The 17,093-nt window shown below is 42.4% G+C and overlaps 1 protein-coding gene across 1 annotated transcript in view; it reads right to left on the bottom strand.

Annotated features, from left to right (window-relative positions):
• The window catches only part of GPR39 (G protein-coupled receptor 39), a 74,187-nt gene extending 66,172 nt beyond the window's left edge, over positions 1-8,015 (bottom strand). Inside the window, exon 1 of the mRNA XM_083865502.1 lies at positions 6,681-8,015. Within this exon, the coding sequence (XP_083721628.1) occupies positions 6,681-7,548 (868 nt within the window). The 5' untranslated portion in view covers positions 7,549-8,015. The remainder of the gene's footprint in view (positions 1-6,680) is intronic.
• Between the last annotated feature and the right edge of the window lie 9,078 nt (positions 8,016-17,093).

Here is a 17,093-nt window from a genome sequence, read left to right as displayed (position 1 = left end):
ATAACAAAATTGAAAGCTTCACTAACAAATGCGCAGATATTAAAGTTCTTCCCCATTAAAATTCACAGGCTTGCAATCATTGTTAAAAGATAATGGCCCAAACATCAGATAGGAAAACAAAAGATTTAATTACAGGAAATGTGGAATAATTTGAATATGAAACAACAGAGGATTAGATAATGCATTTAGCTTTCACAGGTGAAGATTCCAATAAATTATCTGTGAACTTCCCCACAAATGACTCCTACCTACTGAAACTGGGGAGTTGCAAGAGCAATCTACATTTGAGATGGCATCTCGCTTAGAAGAGAACAAGAAAACAGAGAGAAACTGGGAAATTAATGCTTAAGACAATAATCTCTTGACCAAAGAATAGGGGCAGTAGACCAAAATTGATGGGACAGGGTTCCCTAATGCAGAGCTGCTGTGTTTGTCTGAGGGCTGTCTCTCTCAATCCACTTCATACCTGTAGCAACATCTGTGTTTCTCCACTTTGAGAGAAATAAATCTTCCTGCTTCTTATCCACTCCGAAGAAAAAGAGATTTTCCAAGGCTTCTACTTGCAAGAAAACACAAGTTTGGGGAGGGTTTGCCATGATACAGAGTGTGTTTTTCAGCAGCTGAGGTGACACAGCCTGTCCTCACCTCCAAAGGCAGCAGTTCCCTGCCTGTTTCTTGGCTTGCATTGCCACAGTCAGGGATGTTGTCTGCACTTCCCTAATTCCTTCTCTTAGCATTTACCTGAGAGTGCCAGAAGAACCAAGGGCCACTAGGTTTATTAACTACAGCTTGTAAGAGAGAAAGAGAGAGAGATTAATAATATTAATTTTAAGGCCAACACGGGTAATGGTCCTTAATGAGGCTTAAAGACTTTGGGCAGCTGTAAGTATAGGGCAGAAGTATTTCAGGAATCTTGGCTGTGCCCTTATTCTCTGGGCAGCACAGATGCTGAAGCATAAAGAATCTAAGTCTCTACAGACCAGGTGAAATCCCTGTAGGCATCAGGGGAAAGACAGAAGCGTGGCCACAACTTGAATAAAGCATCAGCAATGAGTTCTTTCACTCATTGTCCTCAGGGGCTTCTCAAGCAAAACCAGCACTCAAGTGTCCCCAGAAACCCTGCCTGCCAAGGTATCATACATGGGGAATTATGTGGATTATATTAGTGGTGAATCTGGTGCTCTGACTACAGTATTTGCAGGGTGAGGTAGTTTTCAAAGCTGCAGACCTTTTCATGCTGAAGCAATTTTTAAGTACTCCAATGCAAAGTGTAATCACACATTGATTTTTCCATTAAAACTACAAAAATCTTAAATACCTTGGGGGTTCTGGCCTCAATTAGTCCCTATTCTTCGATTCTATTTCTCTTGGTGCTGTTTTGCCTTCCCTCAGTGTAGGAGGAAAGGAAAACTGTCCACTTATTCTGAAAGCACAATCTTCTATTACATGAGTCCAGTTAAAAAGCAGGAGTAGATAAATTGCTTTCTGTACAATAGGGAGGAAAATTATACTGGGCTCTCCCTCTGTTCCTTTTTAAATTGCTGTGTGGGAAACCTGAACACACAGGTGTCTGGATTTTGCAAGTTTGCCTTGAGTCTATTTTACTGTGAGTTTGATTTTTTTTTTTCTTTTTTAACCTGACAGAAGTTCCCCCGCTCTTCAGAGGAGATTATTTGTATACAATTGCCCTGAGAAACCATCATCCCTCAATGCAGCCTTTCCATTGTCACCTGTTGAATAGCTGACTTCAGTTTTGTGCTGCCAGCATTCAGCAGCACTGATTGGTTTTGCAGTTGACACCGGGTTAATGCTTTTGCAGACAAGAGGAAGGCAAATTTTACCAAACACCAGCAGGAAAATAATTTGCTTTTTTTTACTTTTCCAAGAAACAGGACCTAAAAGAAAAAACTTACTAGTTACAGAGTGTGGATGCCCCATAGAGCTGAGTGGCCAGGCCCTGCTCTGTTGGTCTGTCATGTTCCCTCAGCCCCTGCCACCCATTTCAGTGCACTGAGCCTCCTACTTGTCTTGTGGAATTCAAAGCCCTGCTCAGGAAAACATATGGATGGAATCACCATACAAAACACAGATTGATTAAAATAATATCCAGCCTACAGTGTGCTCATCTTCATATCCACAACAAAGTGCCTGAACAAAGGCAGCTTGATGGAATGATTAAAGAAATTAACCAAGAAGAGTCAGTGAAGCTGAGTTCAAAAAACATGGGCTGTAGCTATGTTCTAGAATCTCATAAATTAGATTATTCTTTCCATTTTTGTTCTATCCCTAACCGTCACCTTTTTCAGTGGGGAAAAAACCCCAGCCAAATTCCAGCCTATGAAGAAGCATCTAATTTTCCTGTAACAGAAGTTCTACTATTGTCAAATTACACTGTGCCTGAGTCATATATAGATGACAACCATGTATTTTTCACAACTACTTGAAGTACTCTGAAGTAATTTGCCTCCTGAAATTTGCCAAGTGCCTTACAAAATACACTTCTTTAGTGATCTTTGGAGAGGCTATTCCTACACACAATACCTTTATTCTGAGCAGAGCATTAAACTGCCAGCAGCAGTACATGGGAAGAAAATGGTGCTCCATCTTAAGTTCTAAGACATCCTTTGAAGTTCTGAGTCAAGGTTTTATCCAGATTCAGCTTATGGCTCAGTACAGCTGCTCATGGTGTTTACAGAGGCTTTGGTTCTGTTATAGAATTGCCTGGCATTGTTTTAATATATTAAACACCAAAAAAGTGGCATGGTGTTAGTCAGGTCTGATTTTCTCCTGCCCAGCTTTTCCAGCCCTTCCCTTTTTTTAATTTTTATTTTTTATTTTTAATTTTAATTTATTTTATTTTTTTAAACTTAGAGACAGGGACTCTCTTTCCATGGCACTCACCAGTCTCAGTAAAGCCTCTGGCTACTCCTGCCCTGTAAATCAGAGCACACCTGAAGCTGTCTGTACCACACCACATCACAGGAAACCACCACTGCCACTGCCTTCAGGCTGACACTCAGTGTATTTGACACACTTAAGTGTTACAAGACATTAAAAAAATGTAAAAACCACCACTACACTGCCTTTCTCAGATGGAGGCACTGCTGTAGGTTATATCAAATTCCCTTGCCTCCTTATTAAAAGAGCTGTAGGATATCTGCTGTCCAGGAAAAATTCATTCGAGATCAGATGGTCCCAAAGCAGAAAAGTTGGAGTTCTGTATAGGTGGGAAAGAGAGAGCAGTGGGAATTTCCTGCCTCATGTGTCCCAGGGGAGCTGATGGTGCTGGACTGGTACCAACAGAGCCTCTGGCTGGGCTGGTACAGAATCAGCTCTGGCTCCTGCAGATGCTGCAGCTCCAGCAGTGCTTTACTGCACCTCCACCAGCCCTTCCATAGCAGCCAGACTACTTTGATATTTCTCTTTTCTGGGTGGAACATCTCAGGGAGGATGGATGTTTCATCATAGACAGGAGACAGAAAAATTCCGCCCGGATGTCAAGTGGCAAAGCACCCACCATGCCCAGCAGCCCAACTCAACAGATCTGTGGAGACAGAGGACTGTTGCTCCAAAGGGCCAACTGGAAGTGTAAAATACAAAGATAGACGATATAGCAGAACTAATGAGCTCTTATTTCCATGTCTGTACTGTGGTAGGCTTGAGGCTGCTTTATGCAAAGTGATCAAGGCTTTTAGCAGAAGCTCAAACTGAAGTTGCCAAGGGAAACATCACAGAACCTTTAGAACCAACACCTTTTTCATCTGGGACCATCAGAACTCACTTTGTTGTGGAGTGCAAGTTCAGGTGAGTCCAACCCAGTGTGCTGACAAACCACAAGCTGTTTTTGTACAAATGAGCTTCTGGACAATGACCAGATTAAGAAGGTGTAGCCATGGCCATGAGCTGGCACTGCTGGTGGTGTTTTCCCTCCACCAGTTTGTGAGGAGGCTCATCCCACACTGCTCCCCTTTCCCAGTGTTAACACTTCCTAAAGCTTCTCAACTTTCAGCTGAGGAAGCATTTTTTTAATAATATTTATAATTATTACACTAGCTGGAGCTCTCTTTTACAGAATCCTTCCTATACATTCCCTTTCTGTGTTTGCTACAACCCACCTGCATTATTTATAATTATAAAATATATGCTCTCCAAACCCACCCTTGTTTGACAGGTCTCTGTTACAGTGCAGGAGCCTCAGCTGAGGTGCTGGAGCAGAAAGAGGTCCCCAGTGTCACCTTGTGGCCATTTAGGTGGTCATTGCCTTCATGGCCATAGGAGAAAGACAAGACCAAGTAGCCACAAAGACTAAATTGATCCCTGTCAGTGGGTCAAACATATGAAGAGGTTTTAGATACTGTTAAAAGCTTGCATTTCATGAAAGAGCCATCAGTTTTCAGACATATCACAGCTACCCAGTTTCTGCAGTGGTGTCACCCTCTCCAGAGCTCCTCCTGCAAGCATCAATACAATCTATGGCAAGTAATCTTTCACTTTCAACATCTACAATTAATTTCCATGAATGTTCTCGAGTGCCACACAATAACATGACACTAAAAAAGCATTAGTTCTTCCTCTGTGTCATACTCTACTTAGCTTTTTCTCACAGTCAGATTTATGATTTTAATCTCCATTTTATAGAACTTATCAGTTTTAACAACCAGAAGAAAATGCTAAATTGTCTTTATTGCTATTAGATGTACAAAGACATGATGCTATATACTGTCATTTACATTTCACATTAAAAGTGAAATATGCTGGGAATGTGCAAGTATTGGTTTTAATTTGACCCATCTGTTAAATGAGAAACAAAGAGGACTTCTAAATCACAATATTTAAATTCAGCAATTTGTAAACAATTTATATGTTCATTTCTTCTGGGTTAAAACTGGCCTAAAGCATCACTCTTATGAAATCTCCAAATTGAATTGCTTTGCATTGTTCTCAGAAATGCAAGCTGGAGTTTCTTCCTCCTCAGTTTATTAATTTATTCCCCAAGCTAAGTAAATTAGCAAGACTTGTATTAAGAGTCTTGCCAGTGAAATAATTTTGGGGAATTCACACAAGTATCTCCTGCCTCCAGAAAGCTGAGAGTACAGTGGAAGTGTCAGATACACTGGGTGGTAAATTCCCTTATCACAAAGGACAAACCAGTTGCTTTCATTTATTCAGCACTTCTGCAAGCAGCACTGCATCTGCCTATTCCATGCTGGAGTACCAGGAGGAATAATGAAGAAGAGGAGGAAAAATCATGACAATTTACCTTTCCCTCTCAACTTTGCCAGGATTTGGGTCTTAGGCTTGGCTTTAAGGTAGCTGAGGTAATGCATAAGGGGATTGAGATCCTCATTTATCTAAGGATCCCCCAAGCAGCTCAAGATCAGATCTTTTTTTTTTTTTTTTTTTTTTTTTTTGTGCAACAGGTGTGTTTAGCTCCACTGCTGAGCCTCTACCCCAGAAATCTGAACTGTCACTAGAGGGAGGGAGAGAGAGCCCTTCTAATAAACCACAGATGGGGCCTCTCAACACCTTGTGAGAGGAGATGATTTCTTCATTTCATGGCAGTTTCATGGTCTGCAACAGACCATGGCAAAAGCAGGACTAGATAAGGAAGCAGACAATCCACAGGGAAAAAAAAAAATAAAAGAGAGGAAAAAAAAATAAAAGAGGGGAAAAAAATAATACAAATTCTAATTGACCTAAAATTGTAGAATTGGAGAGACGCACAAATTTCAAGTCCCTCTCTGCCATATCAGTCAGAGCAGCAAAAAGCAGCACAGAAATACTGGGTCTACTGTGCTTTCCTACTCTAGATGGTTCATTTATTATATCCAGTATCATAATAAGGAACCCAACAAAACAGGAACTAACAGTCATGCAGCCAGGGCATGATTAAGGGTGCCTATAAGGCTATCAACAGATGTGGAGACTGCATGGATCACTGCCCAGAAAGATTCCAAACTGGTGAAATGATAGCTTGATGAGGTTTTTGTCTGACAAATGCAGCAAGAGAGATCAGAATCAAACATAATTTCAGGGTTACAGGCCTTCAAATAAAACCAGAGGAAAAAAAAATTCAAAGAGGGCAACTGCAGTTTGTGAGACCAAATCAGCTCTCCAGCCCAGCTTCCTTAATGCCCAAATACAACACAGCCACAGCTGCTGAGGCTAAGAACTCTCCAAGGAGCGTCCTGAATTAACAGGGAAATGCCTTCAGAGAGAGACAGGCTGGAGATCTTGCAAGGCAGTCTTCCTTCTCATCAGCAGCCTAACTGAATACACTTGAATTCATATTTTAGTGGGAAAACATCCAAGCAAGAGCTACTTTATATCCAGGCAACTGTTGCCTATTGCTACCCCAAAGGTCAGGCTGCAACAGCCTGTCACCCATACTGCTGCACATAGGCATGTAATAAAATCCAACAGAAATAGCAGACAGTAAATGGATTTTTCCTTCTTTTTCCCTCCCACCTGTTCTAACGACAAAAAGAACCAAAAACATACAGAAACATCAGGATTCTTGAAATGCATCAGCGCAACCAAAAGTATTAACCCTCATTTCGTACCACTTTCAAAGCCTTTGGGAGAGCTTGGTGAAATAAAAACAGAGATTTCTGGGCTTTCTTCCCAAGGGGAGAGGGGATAGGAGAGGGAGGGGAGGTAGAGTAGGACATGGCTCTTACCCAGGAATAAAGTGATCTGTCTCCTGGAGCTCTTGCCATCTGAGCTTTCACTTTTCCTTAGGTACTGCTCCTGATTCCTTAGTCCACCCTTCACTGCCACAGTCCCTTTCTTGTGGACCATCAGGACTTTCATCATGCTGTGGCACATGAAGGTGACAGACCCCAGCACAATGATGTACACAGCAAAGGCACTGAAGATGCTGGCTTGGAACAGAGTCCACCTGGACGAGAGGTTGGTGCAGATGGTCATGTTGTGCTTCAGCTCGGGAATGTAGTGCCTGGGAGTAGGTCTGACACAGGAACTCGCTCTCTGGTAGCCCTCGATGATCTCCAGGGGATATTCTGTGCCCATGGCAAAGAGCAGGGGCAGGGCCACGATGACAGATGTGCCCCAGACAAAGGCAATGAGCAGCTTCACCGTGCGGGGCCCCGACAGAGCCTTGAACTTGAAGGGGTGGCAGATGGCCACGTACCTCTCGAAGCTGAGAGTGGCCACGTGCAGCACGGTGGCATAGCTGCAGGCTTCGAAGAGAAAGCAGTAGAGCTTGCAGGCAATGTTGCCATTGGGGGTAGAAAAGGGGCTCCAGATGGCACTGAAGAATTCCACGGGCATGCCCAGCAGGATGACCAGCAGGTCGGAGCAGGCCAGGCTCACCATGTGGTCAGTTACCTCCTTCTGCAGGTAGCCTTTCCTCTGCAGGATCTTGGTGACTTTGATGGTGATGCTGTTGCCCAGGAGGCCCGCAATAAAGATGCAGATATAGAGTAAGGCCAAGGTGATCTTGACCCCCAGAGCCACCTCAAACTCCTGGACATGGCTGTGGTCAATGAGATTAGAACAGTCTGAAGTGGGTGTCTCTGTTGCCATGAGCAGTCCCAAGGTAAAGGAGGTGCTCTCCTGTCTTCTCCAACTTTCAAGTTCACAGCAAACAGCTCCTTCCTCACTTTGCCTCTCTCCCCAAGCCACACATGTCTGAGCAGTCAGGTATTAGGAGTGTGTCTCAACCAGCCACACCTGTGGGGTTTGTGAGCAACAGCCTCTGAGTCAGTAAGCTGAACAGGGAAGTGTTTCAGCTCTTACCTTTCTTCACAGCAAACATCTCTTTCTCTTTTTGGATTTTCCTCCTTCTTTCTCCACAGGGTGAAGCCTCTGTTCTCCAGCCCTTCACGGTGTGAACTGCTCTGCTTTCCACGCTTACCTGTCCCCCAGCAAGCAAAGCAGCTTTTGGTCCCGGCCCCAGCAGAAGGAAGTCAGAGTCTGTGTGGGTATACTACTCTGTTAACCATTAACCAAATCTTGGCTATCCTTAATCACTGACAGCACGGCAGGTTTCAAGAGAGGAGAAAAAAAAAAAAAAAAAAAGCCAACCCAGTCCTTTCATATCTGAAATTCACTTCCTGTCACAGGAAGAAGCGTTTCTCCTAAAGATGTGGTTTGGTTGTCAGGCTGAATGTGTGAATGGCGCTGAAGAGAAAGTATCTCCTCATGAGTTTAACATTCACTGGCCTCCAGATTTCTCTACTGTATGTGCTACTGCCCGCATGCTTCACTACTTCACATTTCCTCTTCTGAAGACCTCAGCATCTGCAGTGCTGCTTATGGAGCCGGTGCAGCCACAGACTGATTTACATCAACAGGAGGTTCTGGTTTGCAGCTGCTGCTATTGAGCTGGTAGCTTCTTAAAATAACTGGAAAGACTCTAAAGAGGTTTCTTGGAAGTTATAAAATAAGATGAGCTCTAGATATAGACACGTGGATTTTTTCCCTTCAAATTTCCATCTTTTCATGTTAGATAACAGAAATAACGAAGTCAGTAATCTCAGTTATGCCAGTGCTTTCAAATAGTCTGAGTAGCAGGGATGCAAATGTTCTTCCCCCTCCTGTGTCTCACCCCAGGGGAAAGAATTTAATGTGGTCTTTAGTTTTAGTTTCAAACCATAGCACTGAAGGCTCCCAAGGTAACCCCTGGAAACATTTAATTAGAGGGTGTGTATATGGATTAGGAAACCTTTAAATTACATTGCAAAACTGCAGTCCAGATTTGCAGCTGTAATAGAGAGGGGCCCAGTACAGTGATCTGCTCCAGTACCAAATCTAAGAACAGTGGGTTCACAAAGTGATTTTTATTAACTAGACAAGCTCATGTAACACTTGCAGCTCATGATGAAAGAGAAACATTAGGAAGTTGTTTTTAAGCAGTCTCCTCACATTCAGTGGTTATCACTGTACCTCAGCAGCCCAAGTACACAATGAAGAAAAGATGCCCCAAACAGGATAATCAGAACCTGTTTCTGTGCATTATTTATGCTCTTCTGTTTCAGAAAAATCACCTCAAACCTTGTGGAACTTAAAGCTGTGTAGTCTCAGTCATCTTTCCTTACGTTTGATAATTCACATTTGTTCTGCTCAGACAAGCTTTCTATTATTACCCCATTTCTTTCACTTAATTTTACTTTATAAAAGTGTGAACAAAGATTACATATGCATGACTGAATTGTGGAAATGAAGCTAATTAAAATTTGCTGCTTACAATTCAAAAGGGAAAAGGGAGAGAGAGAGAGAGAGAGCAAAAGAGATGGTCCAATAGGATTAGATCTCTCCCTTTTTTTCCACACCAATTATAAAATGCAGAACACAATTTTACGTTTTCAATATTATCTTTAGAACATAGACGAAGTTTATTAAGTTTCTAATAAAGAGCTGGTGCCACAAAGGGGATAGGAAGGAAAGAGACAGTTGTGGATAATCATGAATGGAGACCATTAAAAATAAAAAAAAATCCTCCATGGGTTACTGGACTAGATAAACCAGGAATGAGCATTCCAGAGTAAAATGCCTATCGTGAGTGATTATAGAAAGATATATCTTCCTGAAGAGAGACATTTCTCCACAACTAAATGTGCTTAATGCCTCTTTGTGGCACAGAGGTTGAGAGCTCACAGTCTTTACCCCGGTTTATGTGACACCAGTTAATAAATTTAGGATTTTTGTAATCATTCCACCTTTGCCATTCCATTAAGTTTTCCTTGCTGTTTTGTAGCAGTGAATACCAGGAGTTAATTTCTGTGTTGTTGCCTTTCTTATAGTAGTTTTGAAAGCGAATGTGGCCTGTGCAGCTGTACCTGGGAGAACACTCCAAGCAGTCCCTCCTGACCTGATTTGTTGATGTTGCCCAACATGACTTCAGCTGCCAGCACTGAGGATGAGGAGGCAAGAGCATTAAGGACAGAAACCACTGTATTTCTTTCTAAAATCAGCACCCATGGATGCTGCACACTGCCAATCACTTGTCAGCCCCTTGGTGAGGAAGCTGAGGCTCCTGGGGATGCAGATCCCATGGGCTTGGGGTGCAGCTGGCTCTGTGTGCCCCTCACTCAGCCACTCTGTGCTCACACAAATGTTTGTAGTGATGCAGTTGTTGGTAAGAGATGACAAATGGTGGGAGCCAGAGAATCACTGAGATGGAGCACAGATTGTTGCTGCTGTGGTGCGAAAGGAGATTTTTCACTTTCAGAGATAACAAAGCTGCTGTGATCCCCAGCACCAGTTTGTTATCCAAAAGAGTGTACAAGGTTTCTTGGAGGGCTGTTTGCTTTCTTGCCTGGTCCTTGGATAGCACCATGGTGAAAAGCTTTTTGGGGCAGAAGAAAGCAGAGCTTTACTGTTGTAATTCTCTAGGGGAATGGTTTCTACCTTCTGACCCCCTGGAGTCCCTTACCACTTAGAGTGACCTTTACTTCCTTCTTTGCCCCGATTGGCCGTGGTCCAGCTATCTCTCCTCTGAGCTGGGAGGCTATAAATTGTCTCCCCTTCCTTTGTTCTATCTCTATTCCCCCCTGGAATTTCAAAGAATAAATGCCTGGGACAAAGGTCCTGGGGAAAGGGCCTCTTCTGAGATATCTCACCTCGTCCTTGGTATAATTTTCTCCAAATCCTCCTAATAACTGAGCTAGCTAAAGCCCCCGGGAGGAGGGCAGGAGAGTGAATTTATACACTTTACCATCCATCCATCCATGTGTGAAGCTCCCCTTGTGCACCTTACAAAGCTCATCCTCTGCCTTGCACCCCACTGTGCCCATGGACCAGGTGTCCCAAACTCCTGATGAGGTTGGGGCCCCAAAACTGTCAGGTAGCAAAATATGGTAGCTGGGATGAATGTTGGAAAAACAAACCCATTGGACAAATGCTGTTACATTTGAGTAAGCAGGTTGAACATTCATCTTTTTCCATCGTGCTCCTGTCTGCCCAGCTCCCTTTCCTCCCCTGTCTGCCCACTCTGCAGGATCACCCCTGGTTACTGCTCAATCACCACTCAGTCAGTGCCAGGCTGCTCTGACTGGCACACAGGCACTGCCACACTTGCCTTATCTCTGCAGAATTATTTCTCGATTGCTGTGTTGTGAATATGCAAATCCACCCTAATTGGATACGCTAATCACACTGCTCTGACTGGTTTCTGTTCTCGAACTGTTCAAGCTACTTGACAGGAACAAAGAAAATATCTCGGTTTCTTGCTTCCCTTAGCTTAAAAACTCTAAAACCTAAATGAAAGAGGAGAGCTAGCTCAAAAGCAAAGAAAATGAGGCTGTGAAAAGGATTAACTTTTTTTCAGATAAAAACACATTGGCTCTTTTTTTCTTGCCGGTCTTTACCATTTCCCATCTCAGTGAACCTCTTGTCCCCAGAATAGCTGTGATATCTTTGTCTTGCCAGTATTTGTTTAGAGAAAGTGAATCCTGGGCTTGTTCAATTCCCTTTGAAACACAAAGTAAACAAAATGCGATTGCTCCTCTACAGAGACAGCTACTCTGATCTGCACAGGCAGAGGGGAAAGTGCTGTGGGAATGAAAGGAAGAAGCAACACAGGCAAAAGTGAAATGTCCAAATGATTTTAAATGTTTTAAGAAATCAATTTGTGTAAGACAGCTCAGGTTGGGTTTTAAAATTATTTTTCATTAGAAATTTAAATAATTAAAGACTGCTCTCAGATAACTTGAGGCTTCTTTCTGTTTTCTGGAATCCAAGAAGCCTCTTTACCCTTAAGGTCCCTTTCTATTCTTCTGGTGAGTTACTTTTCAATCGTATTTTTCTCCTTTGGGAGATTATTGTGATAGTTAATAATATAAATAAATACAAGTTGTTTATGGAATTTATTTTTTATTAATTTCCCTAGGAGTTTGACTTTGGGTGAAACAATTTAACAACCTTAGTGCTGGTAACTGCTTTGCTCCTTTTCTCCTGGCAGCGTGAGAGAGACTGGGTTAGGTGAGCAGTGGATCTTCCATGTAACCTGAGCATCCATAAAGAATTCTAATGGAATTGGATTACCTCACAAAGATGGCACGTGGAAAGCTGCCATCCTTTATTCAGCAATGTTCAGTTACCTGCTGTAATGCCATCCTCTTGGAGCATTGTATTGTCACTGTTTGCTGATTTGCAGGATAGAGACGGGAATTTCAAGAGTGCTTCCAGGATACACAGTGAAAAAGATCTCTGCTCCAAATCATTCAGTCTAAATAAATAGATGAAAGCACTTCTCTACTTGCAGTGTGTTTTACAAATTGGCAAGCAACATAAGAAGAATGTGGGGACAGTGAGAATAAATGGTTTATCCAAGATACAGAAAATCTGTGCAACACCTGAGCCTCCTCACCAATACAGTGAATTCCTGATAACTTCCTCACACCACCTGCAGCACCCAGATCTGAGCAAGAAATGCACTTACACAGGTCTCCTCTGGTGCTTTTAACTGATGTTAATTCACGATAATTAAAACAAGAGTACAGCGCAAAACCACGTAAGACAGTCATATCTGGAACTGTTGAACAATACACCACCTGCTGTCTGATCTCCCTGGTAAATTAAAGACATTAAAGCTGTTCAAAGCCTTCACTCAATTGCAATGCAGTCTGAAGTAAACCAAATGAACCAGGGGCTCTGTGCTTTGCTGTGATCAGGTGGGAGAACAAGGAAGTGAAAAGGTTAATGTTCCACTCTTGGAGTAAGGGAAGACTGCCCTTCTCTGTCCCTCAGGCTGAGAAGAGGCCACCAGTCGTGGCCCCAAATGGGGAGCAGCTTGTTAGACAGGCTGGAAAATGCAGGTAAAGTAAATCTGAAATGAGATGGTCCTTTCTGCATCTTTTGGCAATGGGGCACCAAAGGAGATGAGTTTATTTATATCCCAGGACTGACAAAGGAGCTCTAACTTAAAATGAAAATGAACACATACATAAACCCAGGTCCCAGTAATCACAAATGGACTGTATTGAACTCATATCCTGGAATATCTGCCAGGCTTCCCTCTGTCTGAAGCACAGTGGCACCAAAGCACCTTTGGTTCAACAATTCACCACCGTGAGCCTTGGGGCGCAATCCCCAGCACAGAGTCAAATCCATTTTTCTCAGTGTAATTTCTACACTGCCACCTTGTCCAAATAGATGTTAATGGCTGCAAAATACAATTCAAAACTCCTTTTTGAGAGCACACTCCGTTCTTTATGCCATAATTTAAGTGAAACTCTTCTGTGCAGTGTACTTTTCCAGCTCATCATTTAACAGAGATTCACGCTTTTGGATGCTGCTATGCTACTGCCCTAGAAAAAAATTCTTGAGATTTCTTTCTCTGAATGTAGCTAATTGCTAAAACTGACAAGACAGAGAGAACTTCTGTAAAAAATGCATCCCACATCCTGAATTCTCCATAATTTTTGTTAAAAATCTGCAAGGTCAATAATCTATGGGAATGGCTGTCACATGCAGGTACCAAAACACTGCAGTTCAGAGCTCATGTTTTTAGTGGTTTTGCTAACAAACCACTGGAGAATCTTCTTAAAAATGTTGATGGCTTAATCCTAGTCTCCTGAAAAAAAATCTTTTTATAGAAATATTAAGCCTTACTATTGGAAAAAAAAGCAAAAATTATCTCCTTGCTTGCTTCTTGTGCTTGCCATTTTGTCACTGTCAGGACTTGCACTCACGCGCCCAGCTGAGCTATTACAGAATAATTTTGCCTCTTTTTAGAACTCAGCTGATGGGGATTAGCCTGAAGTAACCCAATGACAGCTTTTTGACCCGATTCTGAGGAGTCCTAGCAGCACATCACCACAGCAAGGGCACTTCTGCCACCCTGCTCTTTCTCATTCACAATACATATATGATGCCAATATTCAAAATATCAAACTTCTCACTTTAAGCTCTTGTATTTTTACCGTTTTATAGTTCATCCCCTTGCAGAAACATAAACAAATTCAATTTTAAATAGCTTGTAAGAAAAAAGGCAGAGTGTTTCACCTGTTGCTGTAATCTGGGCTACAACAGGGAGCAACAATCACCTCCAGATACAGCAGGAAAATTAATATTATACAGTAATTTATGCAGCTAGAAGATGTCACATCTAGGTTTCTAATTAAAGCATGTAAATTCTGACAGAGATGAAATCTGGCCAGAATGTGGGGCTCCAGTTCTTGTTCTCAGTAAAAACACTGTGTGAATTTAGCTCTATCACCCCCAGCTCAGTGTTGACTCACGGAGGATTCCATTTTTTCTTCACTGCATTTTAGCTGTCATTGAAATGCAGAGGCAAATATTAACAGTGTAATGGGACTGTTTGGCAATTTAGCACTGTATTGATAAACGCAAGTCAAGCAAGGAAAATATAAAACAAACAAACCTGCAAGTGAGTGGATCTAAATTTAGAGCACAGACTTTACCTCAGAGTTAAGATTTGTATTGCTTGCAGTGCTTATTTCTGATGGTCCTGCACAGTGTGTGTGTGTGGTTCATCATTTGCTTTGGGCATGCACTTATGCTCACTTTATCTGTGTAACTTCCTTTATTCTGGAAATGATTCTATTAAACAATGGGAAGTGGCTGGTCACTGTCCCACAAATCTAAATCCTGAAACTGAAAAGGGAAAATAGGAAACAGGATCCCAAATTGTTTATTTCCTCTTATGTTTATGTGGTACTGCATTCTCTGCAAGTGGTTGTTTAAGCACAACAGGACCACCTATCATTACATACCTATGATCAATAAATTGTTAGACTTCACATACCAGATAAGTAGAGCTCTTCTGCTTTGGAAAAATACAAAAACACCTTTGTCTGTAGTGAATTGACTGCTTTTATATAAATTTTTGAAGCATGAAATATATAAAGTTAACGTGAAAATATTTTAGTTAAGCCTTTTTTTCTCTTTGCTCTCAGAATCTCTAATTCTCTCCTCCTCATCCCCACCCCTCCTGACAGTAGTTTCTATCTTTGTTCCACAGCACACTATTCTTACTAAGAAGACATATGCATGGAACAGCTGGAAATGCCAACCTGCTGCCACAAGGCCTGTTCTGACACCTGACACTGTCACCCCAGGACTGCCTGTTGGCAGAGAAAATCTTCCTCACTGGAACCAAGACCTGATTGATGCCCTCCTAAAGAAAATGTGTAAAATATTCCCACTGCCCTGGGAGTATCTCTTTTCTCTGTTGACACAAAGGGCTCCCAGCACAAACACAGTGTGCAGGCAGCATGTAAAAATCTCTGTGAGTGCATCAGCTGACATTTCCCACACGTTTGGTGAATGTTACTTTGATTGCCCAACTGTTGGGTGACTTTTCTTTGTTATTGTTGCTCCCAGTCTTAACTTCCCTTTGACTTAAGGGCCATCAGGAAGAATCACTGCATGCAGAAACCAGCCAGCACTACAGGCTGCTCAAGAGCCATGTGTGTCACAGGACATCCATTCAGATGAATAAAGGACTTGGGTCTAGGTCAAAGGAAATAACTCTTCCAGAATGGACTTGCCTGGTTTCCTCCTAAATAAACATTTGATAAGGAATAGAAATTATGTAGAGACACTGTCCACAGATGGTCTCTCCAGAGCCTACCCAGAAAGAAGGAACTGGAATTTGTAAAAATATAAAGTTTTAACTCAGAGTTGTGTATTATCTACAGGAAGAAAAGGCTTTCTAGGGCAAAAAAAGGAAAGCTGGAACTGTCAAACATCAACCATAATCCTAAAGGGATGATAAGTCAATAAGGTCTCTTAGAACATGTTTTGTGTGTTTGTGAGATTTAGAGTTGGTCTTGGGTTTTGTCTACATGTCTACATAAGTGGAGTTCAAAAATGCATTTGCAAACTCTGTGTGAGACTTCCATGGAACTCTGCAGGTGGATGAGTGACTCAGGGACTCTGCAGCTCCACTGCAGCTCTGGAGGCTGTGCAGGACTTACAACAGAGCCCACTCCAATTCTCAGCACTCATCTCCAAAACAAATTCTTGGTAGAGGATCTGTACCCAAGAATGTGCTTGGAGAGACAGAGCTAAAGGGCACTTTTGCACACAGGGAACCTGGAGTGGGCAGGAGAGTGCAGGTGTATGAACATCCCACTCTCCTCCATGGGGTGTATGTACACAGCTTGGCAAGGGAAAGGGAATAAGAAGGGAGCAAATCAAGAGACAGGTCTGAGCTAAGTGACAGAGGATAATTGTTCTCTTATTTAGATCAGGCTCAACTAACTTGCAGTGAGAAACTCCTGCCTGCTGAGGTTTCCCCTCTCCTCTTTTGGCTCTGAGTTGGCAAGTCCTACTACCAACACTGAGGTCAAGCCTGACTGCAGGGGTTGTAGGAAGCCCCAGACTGGGCACTGCTGCTCTGTAAGTTATGTCCTGCTACCATAAAAATAAATGTCAGTCTTAAATCTAAGTGTTTTACGTCTTGAACTCCACTGTGTGGTGAATTCAGTGAGAAGGAGCTGAGGAACCACTAAATGTGATCAAAACAGCCATTTTCCTTTGTTAAGTGAAAATACAAGCTCTTTTATTTGTTCCTTTTGTTACTGGCAGAGATAATTTGCCTCCCACACGGAAACACTTTGGAATAAGGTGTCACGCCCGTTGTCTGTGCTGTGTAAAGCACCATTGTTTCATTCCCACTTTGATTGCAGCATCACTTCTGGAGACTGCTGTTTCCAAGGCACTGAGTCTCTCACACGGGAGCTGTGAGCAGTGACAGACCCAACTTCTCAAACCGAGGGGCGTCACATCCTTCCCAGGGAACTTGGGATGTGTCCCTGAGAGCTGCTCCTCTTTGCTCTGTGTGAAACAGAAGGAAGCACCTCCCATGAGCAGGGAGATTTCCCTCTCCCTGAGCAGGTGCCTGTAAACCCCTTCCCCCTCCTATCCAGACTGATAATTCCTGACTATTCTAACCTTCCAAAATATTTTCAAGTAGTCTAACCCTTGGGATATAAGTTAATATGTATTTCTACCAGTATGCAAGCTCCAGCAATTGCTCTTTTTTTCAGTCATATGCTTTTTGAGACCATTTACATCTCTACTATGTTACAAATTGCTTAATAATTGTTTTTGACAGGTTAAACTCGTAGTGAGTATAAAAGAAAATAATCCCAAGGTAG

Source organism: Zosterops lateralis (assembly GCF_965231275.1).
Source record: "Zosterops lateralis genome assembly, chromosome: 7".
Classification (NCBI taxonomy): Eukaryota; Metazoa; Chordata; class Aves; order Passeriformes; family Zosteropidae; genus Zosterops; species Zosterops lateralis.
Note: the sequence above shows the minus strand (reverse complement) of the source record. Positions and strands in the feature narration are given on the sequence as shown.